The sequence below is a fragment of the Aspergillus nomiae genome (genome assembly GCF_001204775.2).
Source record: "Aspergillus nomiae NRRL 13137 chromosome Unknown contig00397, whole genome shotgun sequence".
NCBI classification, from domain to species: Eukaryota; Fungi; Ascomycota; class Eurotiomycetes; order Eurotiales; family Aspergillaceae; genus Aspergillus; species Aspergillus nomiae.
The window spans coordinates 17,088-29,581 of NW_015378452.1; the positions used below are offsets into that span (position 1 = coordinate 17,088).

General features: G+C 45.9%; 1 protein-coding gene across 1 annotated transcript; it reads left to right on the plus strand.

Moving 5' to 3' along the window:
• Positions 1-8,763: 8,763 nt before the first annotated feature.
• Positions 8,764-10,408, plus strand: ANOM_011263 (uncharacterized protein; the record flags this gene model as incomplete). The annotated part of the gene is made up of 2 exons (XM_015556519.1): positions 8,764-9,220; positions 9,255-10,408. 2 exons carry the CDS (start codon positions 8,764-8,766, stop codon positions 10,406-10,408), a joined length of 1,611 nt encoding a protein of 536 aa, XP_015402832.1.
• Between the last annotated feature and the right edge of the window lie 2,086 nt (positions 10,409-12,494).

Here is a 12,494-nt window from a genome sequence, read left to right on the forward strand (position 1 = left end):
ATTCCGGGGAGCTATCCAGATGTATGACCTGATTTACTTCAAGCAGCAAGTAACTCAAAAGACCAATCAGGTGGACGGCAAACTTGTGTGGAGTTATCCGACGCAAGACCAAAGATACGGCAAGGTGCGCTCGTTCAAAAACCGTGAGAAAATCAAATATACCGTTGTGCAATAACCGTTAACGAGACGCTGTAAGACAAGAACCGTCTTTTATTCACAGGCGACGGCAGGCCTTCGAAAAAGAATTCGCCAGGGTGTATGGGTATCAAAAATAAAAGGGTGGAAAGATCGGGGGGTTATAAGGTCATTCAACTATAAATTGAATGTCAAGGGAGGTCGGGTAGAGGATGAGGACGTATATCGGGTTTTAGGGTAGGACGTATGAGGTGTAAAAAATCGAAGGGAGGCGCAAACAAAAAGTATTGTACCGATCACCGGTTGTAGATTCCAGGGCAGATCAACCGAAGTAACGTACGACAAAAGACACGTAGAAAGCGTATCGGGTCCACGCGACTTCCAAGACGACAGGTGCTGTATGAGTCAATCGATCTAGATGAGAGTAACAGACTTGTCGGACTTTCGGAGATCAAAGGCGGAGGATTCTGCAACACAGGTGACCGGAACAAAGTATTTCGAAACAACAAGGTACATCTTGATACTGTGGGGAGTATGTAGTTATAGAAAAGAGCCGCTACGACGGCGGACTGTTAGCAAGCAGGCAGATCCACTTGTGTAGACTGATGCTTGTCCAGGCAGTCAGCTGTCTGTCAAGAGGCTCTTAAGAGGCGATCGACTTGTAGTCTGATGGCGAACAAATACAGTCAGCAACTATGGAAATCCCCAGTTTTTCATATGCTTATGACTCTTCCGTAGTCAGGGAACCGCAGGTGCGCTGCCTATTCTTCGGAGGGCGGAGCGGCAGACTAGGGAAATGACTAACTGGGGGGCGACCCAGTCAGAAAGCAGGAAGTGGAAGGGAAGAACAGACAAAGGGGATGGCGAAATTTCAAGATCAGGGAGGAAATTCGGCCAGTGGCACCAGGGAAAGGGAATGATATGGAAGGAACGTGACTAACAAGAAGATTCTCTTATGAGGGAATGGGGGTTACTCACCGTGGCCTGTGGCAAGAGTGGCGGAAACTGAGGAACAGAGCGGACCGCAGGGACCACGTTTTTCTGCCAGAACGACAAGCTCGAGAAAAATAGAAATCAACTGATGAGTGGAGAGGCAAATGACAAAAAGGAAAACAAGATAAATCGATTAATAGTCACAAAAATAAATCATATGGGAGATGACTCTTTCCCCAAAGAAAAAAAGAAGAAGCAGAAAAAGAGGTTGTCCGTCCCTTCTTCAGAAAGGATGACTGGGTAGAGGAAAAGGAAGAGTCGTAGGAAAAGAGGGAGAGAGGAAGAGAGTCTGTCAGCCCTGTTGGCGGTAGTGTTCTGAGTCGTACAGTACGGCGACGGGCGGGCGGTACTTAGAGGTTCAGGGCGCAGGGACGACGATCGGGAACGGATGATACAGTATGACTCTTTCACTGTCCACCCGAGATAGGGAATTCTGGGCCCGAATTGGGCATTTCATTGCAAAGATCCGCTTTTATTCTTTTTTTACTTTCTTATTACATTTTTCTTTCACATCAAGACAAATCATCATGTTGGGCTTGATCATCTGGTGCTTTCAGATTTGATTGGAATTGTAATCATCCCCCGTTGACATTATTCATCGATTCGATCTCCGGCTTTGATGTTACTCGGTCACCATGCAATACGGTCACTTTCTGCAGTAGTGTCAAAAACTTAAGGGCCGCTCTCGCTCAGTTCCATGCATCATGATATTACTCTTAATAATAACTTAGAATTTTATATATATCTCAAACCCCCCAGGATCATATCGTTGAAAAAGAATCCAAGTAATATAGTAATTAAATTGTCCCCGATCGGTATTATCATAGTGGATCCTATCTCTCCAGAAAACAAAAGCTCTCCAGATATCAATCGTATGGAGATAGAGTATCGGACTTGTACCCTCATATCAGAACCGAATGACTCTACCGATAATCCGTCGCGATATCGGCAGCATGAAGAACCTTAGTAAGTACAGCTGTCAACCATGCTGTCGAACATTGAATCGGTGCAGACAGCACTAATAATACATCCATGCATTCCCGGGTGTAATTTTACATAGAATGACAATAGAGTTATCATCAGGTGCAAATCAACAATGGGCGACGAGATATCCACAACGTAATAACTATTCGACATGATTCAGGATGGGATCCTCCCCCAAGTGCAACAGACTGCAACATTGTTCCCAGCCGCCGAAGAAGTTTGGTTCGGAGCCAGTGCACACACAGTGTTTCTTCTGCCGCACTCGTCAACGGCCCAAAAGGGTGGTGGTCAGCCAACCACCGCTTCTGGATTTGGCCATTTGCCAGTCCGCGCCACCGGAGGATTACAAGTTTTTTTTTTTATTACACTTTACTAAGTTCGGTACAGCCTAAACAGCAAGGCAGTGTAAGGCCGTGGCTGTTCAAATACACCAAATTTAGGTCCATTTGATTTTCGACCATCATGACAGGTCCTGGCGCCTGGTTACCGCCTATTTTCATTTACCGATCGACCTTTATGTCTCCCGTATACTAGACAACTAGCTAGTTATACAATTCAATAGAAATGCAGATAGGCAACTAAGGTAATCACCGGAGACGGTAGTGCATAAAGAACCACTCAGCCAACTGTCCCTGTGGAACCGGCCATTCCCGAAACGGCGGTAGTTCCCAGGCGCCAGGCAACAGGTTACAAAATGAAAGGGTGAAGGGAGGAAAGAAAAGACCACCTAAAAAAATATTCTCGGCACATGGCAACTCTCCATCATAAGGTACATATCCATGTCTTCGATGCATCTTCTTACACAAGGTCACCTGCAACCTTACCCTATTAACTTTTGGATCGACTAATCGTATCGTTAATTTATGAAAGTCCACCTGAGAAAAGAAGTCTTTCTGCTTCCCCCCCCCTTTTTACCTCCCTTCATGATCTGGGGTATGTACTTAAGTTTAGGTAGAATCGACCCAGACTAGGCAGCATACTAGACGGGGGGAACTGGGTGTACCATGTACTGTACCTGGCCAACACCAGTCCAGATCTCCTGATGTGTGAGAGTTAATGCAATCATCATCCTTCACGTTAATTGCTTTTCTAAACCACCACCCTCCCTTCCACCTTCCTCCCTTCACAAATCTAATAATACTATCACAAAACCATGGCTGTGTCAATACTACCCCCTCCCCTATAGACACACCACGCTACGTCACCATCGATCCAAATCTCTAAATATACCCCAAACACCATCCAAGCCTCGATGTACATCCGCACATACATGCCGTGGGTATAACAGTACATAGCCGAACATAAAAAGTCTAATAATAGTTTAGCCTCAAAGACCCGAAAAGGAAGGTTGGCAAGAAATGGAATTGGAAAGAGAAAGGCTGAGTAACCACTTACGTCGTGCACTACCTAATCCATGACACCACCTACCCACTTTCAGCAGTAAATCGAGTCATGGTCTATTCCGCTTCGGGTTGAAGTTTGTTTCCGAGGTCGAAGAAGAAAAGGAGGGGTGTGGATGCCTCCCCGCCAATGAGGTTTGAAGTATTGTTGCCGGGGGGCCTTTAGGGTGGGGGCAAGAGTTGGAGAGCCCCGCATCTGTTAGTCATGATTTCTTGTGGATGGAGGAATGACTTTGAACGTGGGTAGTATGGGTTGATGGCTGGTTGAGGTTGAGCTGATATATGATGATTAGTTATGTTTGTTCTTTGCTAAGGATGGCACCAGGTAAGTAGGTTTATTCTCAGTAAGTTCGTATATACTAGTATATCCACACGCTCATACATTCCTACCATATCAACTCCATCAGATCAAAAAGAACCATCTATCTCGCCAACAAGCAATATCGAAAAACAAAGGACCACAGTAGTACGCAGTAAGAAAAGAATATCCACTACGCGATCAACACGAGTCAATCACAAATACTAGTGCAACAAGCTAAACCACACCCTCCCCAACCTTAGTCGAACCCTAGAACTCAAAGCGAAACCAACCAGAACCGGTGTAAATCCCATCCCCAAGACATTCTCACCATGCCATCATTTGCGGGGTCGGAATCACAGTTCCATCGCAAAGCTGGGAGAAGAAAAAGTACTGGTTCCTGTGTTCTTGTCCGACCAACAAAAACTCTTCCGTGTCTAGAACCGATGGTGTAAGCTTGACACTCGCCCCTTCGGGCAACTTGCAGAAGGATGATGTATGCTAATGCATGCATGCTGCTTCATGGATTCGCTAAAGTATGATGTTGGGTTGGTGTGTTTTGCCTTTGCTGATTGGTAGGGGATGGTGTTGTATTATGGAGCTCTGGGATATATTCTAGGGTATTATTCGGTTGGAGCAGTATGGATATGGTCATATCAACTGATGTGTGCCTCTACCACTGTATATCTCCATTTGTCCAGCATGGGGCTTGTATACTATGCTCCAGATCCATCATTAGACGCTACGAGGTCATCTGCAATCGGTCCAAACTTGCTCTGTCAATGCAAGTACGTTGTCAAGAAGTTCCTATGGCTTCAATCAACCATCAATCAATCAAGTTTCTATTAACTTGTGGGGCCTAATTAATTGAATATCTAACTATGCAGGCACTTTGCCAGCGAGACACAATCTGAGCTAAATATACTTTATACTGCGTAATATCCCCAGGTCCTATGGTGTACGGATATAGAGAGAGAGAAATGCATTATACCCGAATACAGCCCCTATTCAGGGGCTCTTCTCAGGTCGTCAACAGCCATTTAATAGTACTAAGCAGCTCTCATTGACAATTGTGTCATAAATAGGCTTTATATATATTGTAGATGTAACAAAGGGTCTGAAATAGCGGTGATTATTGTAGACTACTTTTCCTCTTTCCCAGGCTTTATACTACCAGTTATAAGGTTGATTTAATAGTTTAAAAGTCTGAAAATTGACTACGAGGTAGAAAGGGTGCAGTCTACGGGACGTGTCGATAAATATCATGTTAAAATGTGGGATTTAGCAGTGGAGGTAGATTCCTAGATAAGTAGGCTCCTAGATAGGTAGACTTCTAGCGTGTATTAGAAAGAGGTGATATCTTAAAGCAGTGGTTTCCAGGAAATGTGTGTTATAAGACAGCAGTATTGAAGGGAATTGGCTAAGCCTCTATATATCTTTTGCTAATATTCTAGTTAAAAGATATGCTAATGTATTAACGTGTTCCCTAGAATAATAAAAATACAGCGATAGAGGCAATTTCATTTTAGCTCTTTGAGCGGAGGATCAGGCGTAGGGATGAGGGAAATCGAGTAATTTAAGCGATGTCAAACATTATATATGTATAACCAGCACGTCGAAACCCCTGATGGTGTAGTTGGATATCACGTTTGACTGTAATGGAATTTCCTTTGTAATCAAAAGGTCGCTGGCTCGATTCCGGCTCGGGGGAGACACTTTTTTGTTGTCTTTTTTATATATAAAACAGGGTACAGCTAAGGCAAAAGCCTATACATAACTACATCTGCCATATGTCTAAGGAAAATATCTCCCTTTCTCTGCGTACTATGTAGTATACATAAGTAATGGCTTGTTCTAAATTAAATCTCTAGAGATCATTTTGTGACTATTTTAAACAATGTCTTCGCTATCTGCTTCTGTGGTGGTTTCTTCCGGGGCCCATCTTATTGCGGAATTAAGTATATAAACTCGGCGACACAGTTTACCTGCGGATGCTATGATACATAGTAATCATAAACAGCGGACTCGACTGCCACAAAGGGTCCTCCCTATCAGATGTCAATCCAAATGCAAACGCTCGATACACTCAAACTAACACACTTTTTTTGCTCTCCCCAGGACACAAGATTCCTGGTTACTGCAACCCAGGCGCGCGGTGCTGGCCCCAACTTCATAGTAGAAATAACAGCGCACCATCGGGTTGTGAATGAATGTAAGTTTGCATTTTGCGGGAAGGTGGAAACGGTGAGACGAAGCGGTCATGATTTAGCCAAAATACTTAATATGAATGGTGAATATATTCCTAGCAAGCCTATATGACGGAACTACCATGGAATACTCTAATGGTGGTGGTGGTGTCCGTCTGCTGGTACTACCACTGTATAATAATGCAAAGCCTAACGACACACGAATGCCATGAGCATCTGGAACACCTTCGCAGCTTTATGTAGGTAACTAGCTTTTGTTACCGCGGAAAGAATTGTGGACAGATCGCAATATAGACGAGTTACAGTAAGGTGGAGTGAGGGTTGTTGTTTGACTGGTGTGCACCTTCCATGAAACAAAGGTCGGTTTCGCATATAAATAAACCATTTATATATAATATCTGATAGATAACTAGTTGACCTGGGTTTCTAGATTACTATAAATCATCGAAAGATCTTATATAGAATATAATTAAATGAGGGAATCTGCGCTTGACCACAAAAGCGAGGCCGCCGATGGTTCATGGGAAACGGACAAGACGTTAACATACTCTATCCAAGCCTTAGGGCAGGAAGCTTAGTATTGACCATCATAACTAGTGCTCGGAGCCAGCGTATCTTCGAGGACCTGTCTTTCAAGAAGCGCAGTTCATAAGTTGCTGTGGATTCTCTGTTTTCCCGAGTTTGGTACGGGCGATCTGGAGTCATTTGTCCAGACATCGAGCAGGACGAATCATCAGACCACTAGCGCTATTGACCAAACTTGGCAATTCACACTAATCTACGTTCAGTCATCTTCGGCATCAACATCCTCAGACGGCGGGTTTAATGAATTTGACTCTGTGAAAGAAGAATATCTCAAGACGGACTCTTGGCAAGACTCTTATCAAGGTAATCCTCACGTAGAGAGGCAGTATGAGGTAACTGTATACTACGATGGGAAGAAGGTCAAGGTCCTACTCCAGCGATATCGTTACTTTCTACATGGGCTAAAATACCAAGAGAGCTTAATGAACCCCTTCTTATAAGTCTTTTCGGTGTGTCCACCATTTGACACTTATAATTCTGCAGTATTATGGTCCTTATCTTTGTTGTTTTCTTTCCATTCAGACTGGATTAATTCTGAGATCCATGCGTAGTAACAGTGCCCGGCAAGGGTTCCCACGCCAGGGGCTTCGCACAAGAAGAGCGATAATATCGTGTTCGACAAGGACTGACTGGGCCAGAAATGTGACAGAAGTGATTCTATAATAGCATCAGAACATGCCTTGAGAGTCCCAGTCTCCCATAGGCTGACAGCACAGGTGAATTTTCACCCTCCGTCTCCGACGCCTCAGCAATCTTCTTAGAATCACAGGCTACATGATTCGATGCTGGACTTTTACGTTGTCCGAATTCATGGTAAACCCAGCTGTCTCTTCTCGCTATGTCTGATACTCTTTCTAAATAGCTTGGAGTCCTCCCCTCTCCAGTAGGCCTCTGGGATCAGGAATAGAACTGGTCGGTTCGACAATGTTTTGTCAGACCGGTCGATTGGCGACATGCACGAGTGGACTTGGAGCCAACGACTAAAAGCCGTTTTTGCTTCGCTGTATGCATGACACTACGTGAGGAAGTGATTTTGACCCAACGAAGCAAATCGCTGTGACTCTGTAAGGTACAAAGTAGTAAAGTTTCCTAACGAAGAACTCAACACATCCGTACCATTTTAACCAGGAACCTCACAATAGAAACCCAATCCTTGGATGCGGCGAATTATTTGACACACCCACCGCAATCGTTGATTTCATTGGCGTCACCGTGCATAGCATCAATATTGCCTTGGATCGTGTGAACCTACGATGGTTATAATCGTCGCTGTACAATCTTGTGTTAGACAGAGGCAACATATAGGTGGCCGAGGCAACCATTTAAACGCATCTGCGGGCGGCTTCGAAGCCGATGCAATGGGGTTCGAAAACAACAGGTGGACTGCGTCCAGAATGTATGCCACCGGACGACTCGGCCGTCATCCTGCCAAAGAGAATGGATGCTGAAGATACTCAGAGTGTTCTCGAGTGCATGTACGTCTCTAGAGTAACATCGGCTACCTTCCGATGATGATAGATCGAGGAAATGTGTCAGTAAACCAGTACAAAGACACAGACTCCAGGACAGCATTCAGCGGTGGAAGGCCATCAGGCCAATTGAGAGACTTCTCCCCCATCCTATTCACTCGTAGGAGTTGTCAGAGTCCCAAGCGTAACATATGCCCCCCTAACAAGCCAGGAGTGCAACCAGGCTTGTCGAGATAGCATTGCCGACACCCAGAATCGAGATAGTACAGTTAGAGCGGCGGAAGAGTTCATGTGCAAGACGCCGACACCGGGATATTTGTATATACTGGGGCAAGGGAATGCCGACCGTCGGGTTTATCAACTGGATCCCATGCGGCCTCTTCATCTCCGGTTTGTCTCTAACCGCTGCGATACTGGCGCCCACCACGGACGCCGTTGATATAGTCGCGAAGCTGATAGTGGCACAAGCGTATGACCACTTCAACCCCAAAGAGGATTGGCGGCCTTGGCATGTTGACCTTTCTCCAGATCTATCTCCACTCACTCCTTGGGTCCTTCATCTCCACGCATTCTTAGGCAATAGGCCAGTGAGTGGGAGTATAACCCTGTGAACTTGACCCTTCTACGTTACATGAGGGCTATACTAGCATTCTTTTGCACCATAAAGCCCTCAAACCATCCGACCAGTCAGCATGCAGCGCGCGCTGCCGCTTCTCCACGGACAGATCAGTCTCTCCACAGCCCTAGCCGACGATGACAATGTCCTCCAAGAGTTCTCCTATCCCGAACGGCGACTCGAGTTCTATATATATCTTTACCAGAACCGCATCGTAATCGAGTCGATCGTGTCGTATCACATGAACCTAAACAAAAAGCAGACATGCCGTGTCGGGGAAGTCAAAGAGTGGATTGCCGGGAGCTTCAACGTGTGCATACCAGTTGACATTGACGGGCAGAATGATAATGCACCCAAACGGGTTCTCATTAGATTTCCTTTATCATACAAGGACGGGGAGATTCAATACCCAGGAAATGCAGACGAGAAGCTTCGCTGCGAGGCTGCAACCTTTATCTGGCTTCGGCAGAACTGTCCTTCTATACCAATACCTCAATTATGGGGTTTTGCGTTTGCGCAAGGACCATGGGTGAGTGAGTTGCTGGATTAATTTATGGGTCAATCTAGCACTGGCCTGGTTCACCGCAATTGAGCAAACCCCCTTCTTCAGCCGACTGAAATGGTATATTCACCGTGTAGTATCGTCTGTTTTTGGGTATCCGCTCCGACCACCTTACTTAAGTCGAAATTGCCCTGTTAACCTGACAACCGGATATCTTATCATGGATCACGTCGGAAGTACCGATACTATGATGCTTTCTGAATCTTGGGATAAGCTACGCCACGACCAAAAGCGTAGTACCAACCTTTTTCGCGGGCTGAGTCAAATTATCCTATCCTTAGCTCAGTCTCCTTTTGATCGCATCGGATCTCTAACGATCGACAATCAGGGATTTATACAACATACCAATCGCCCTCTAACGCTCCGTCTTCACCATCTAGAAAACGAGTCTGTTCCCACCAACATGGACAGGGACCCTACATATTCAACAAGCGATAGCTACTTTATGGACTTGCTATCCTATCACGACAGTCGCTTGCGCCACGCCCCGAATTCAATACGGGACAAGGCCGATGGTGAAGCACAGTTGTCAACACTGACCATTATGCGAGCTCTTCTGCCACATTTCTCCTGCCGCGATTACCGGCGTGGTCCGTTTATCATGACCTTGACGGATCTACATCAAAGTAACCTCTTTGTCGACAGTGACTGGAACATTAAGTCCCTCGTCGATCTAGAGTGGACATGTTCACTACCGGTTGAGATGCTCCATCCGCCCTACTGGCTCACTAGTCGTGGGGTGGGCCTGTTATACAATGGAGAGCATCTCGATGCTTTCAGCAAAGTTCATGCCGAATTCATGAATGTCTTCGAGGAGGAAGAACAGGCTCATGCTCGGGCGGGGAATAAAACCTCCGGTCTCACAAGTATCATGAGGAAAGGCTTGGAAACTGGGAATTTCTGGTATTTTCACGCCCTGGAAACTCCCAAAGGATTATATAATATCTTCCTAGAGCACATACAGCCCAGGTTCTCGAGACTGAATGACGCTGGGATGATGGAGTTTGAACGGACCATCTCGCTATATTGGACACCGGACATACAAAAATTCCTTGATGGCAAGGTGAAAGATAAAGAGATTTATGAAGGCCATCTTCGTGACGCCTTCACAGCCGCTCAAGAAGAACCGCCTAACTTTGGGTCACCTTCTGTCAGTTGAAGCATGGAATTGTTTGATGTCATGCTTGTCCCTGACCCCCAGTCTGCCCCGTGCTTCCTTGAGTCGCTGCTTGACCACCAGCACTCTCATTCCAAGCACGCCGACGTGCTGCGTCTTTCCGGCTATCCTGGGCCTTTTTTCCAAAGGACGACAACTGCTCCATCGTCTTCTGGTCACTCAAGCCGACTGTGACAGCATTGCGGGCCTCGCTCTGCTGCCTCCTGTGAAGCATGTCCGTCGACCATCTCGTGCTTTAAGAGTCTTCTGTATTCTGGAGCTTTCGTTATACTAACTCAGAATCCCAGTTACCCGTAGATTCCCTAGAATAGGGCATTTAGCATAACCAACATGTCATTGTACGTCCCGCGCCAGTTGCGATCGATCTCACAGCGCGGGATCTTGGTTAAAGAGGAACATTGCATACCTGATAGCACTGGGGAATATGCCCAACTTTGACGCCCCCGTGGACTCGGCCGAAAACGGGTCGTCAATGCACCTCTTAAACACGCCTCCAAGGAACCAGCACAGTTACCTGCGGGGCATCAAACTAATCGATGGAAAAACTCGACCAAGATCCAGAGGAAGTATTGTGTTGACCACATCACATCATCCACGTAGCAGACTACTACCCAATCCAGGCCGATGCAGCTGCATATATCCCCTCCCTGCACACCACCACTTAGCCATTTCGCCGCATCAAAGAGCCTCCTCTTAACCATCAGGACTACAGCCACTCAAATATTGAGGCCATAAGACAGTGAAGACATCCGCATCTACGGAGTAAGTATCCTATACCTACTGGCTATCAGTATCTCGAAGACATACTACCAAATAATCCCCGTATACCTAAAGGCACTTATACAGAGAGATGAAGAAAAATACAATGATTAAACGCTGATAAATTATTGATTACTATTCCTAAAGTCTATATACATTGAAATGTCTACTGTGTGGTGGTGACCATGTGGTTAATTAAGTAGGCTTTCAGGCGCTTATCAAAACCTGTATATAACCAAAACACCTACCACACGCATGAGAACAGATATATCTGCACCATTCTTCCGCGTATCTCACCTCTACTCACCATGTACAGAGTAGTTCAACATAGTCGAGACCTCAACCTATGTTGACCCCCCTCTAGGTTATCGCGTGGCGGTTTAACCAACGCCCTCACCGTCTGCCTTTTGTGGTGAATCGTTCATAGCTCCGTGCCACCTACGCTTCACGAAGTAGACACTGCAGCAGGAAATGCCTCAGGGACCCAGGCATGGAACGCTTTGATCGTAATACAGAAAGCGAAAAAGCCCTAATCCAATGCGTGTGCATCTGAACGGCACTCGCCGTGTGTGACCTAGGTAGGCCCCTTCCAGGGATCTGGTAACTTGGATAAGCGTGTTGCTTGGAGCAACTAACCAGACAATCCGGACAGGACACTACAGCATCCAAGAATCAAGTTCTCTCATAGCGTGCCCGAGTGTAGGATACGATCAAAGGATACATTTTCCGTGCAAGCTGGGCTTTTTTTTTTTTACAAAAAATTGACTTTCGGAACGTGCTGGACATCCATAGAGGTGAGAAGTATGGAGAAGTCGGATTACGGGGAACAAAATTTTGATATACATCTGAATTTATGAAACCTACGGCGCGACAATTGCCCGAACTTCTTTACACTGGAGGTGTGTGGTTTTTTGTAATATGGTAATGTTTTATTGTGATTGTAATGATTGAATTATGTACTTGAACATGAATATTATAATTCGGGCTTTCATCTAGTAGGCCTATCTGTTAGGCCTCGTTGTGTCGGCCTACCTACCGTGTGCAAGTATACACACGGCAGGGGTCTCGTCCAAATTGGCGAGAGCCGGGCGCGATGGGGGTATGCTTTGTATACTTTGTACACGAGTTCCTCCCGTGGGTATCTATATGTAGTTCTGTCCATCCGAAGTCACTGTGGACTTCCGTCCTGTCTGTGTATATGCTCGGTATATCAAGAGACTTTTGCACGTCGTGATCTCATAACTCGTCATTCGTTTGAGGAAGACAGCTCAGTGGCTGAGAGTCAGGCGGAAGGGACGGGGCGAGGATT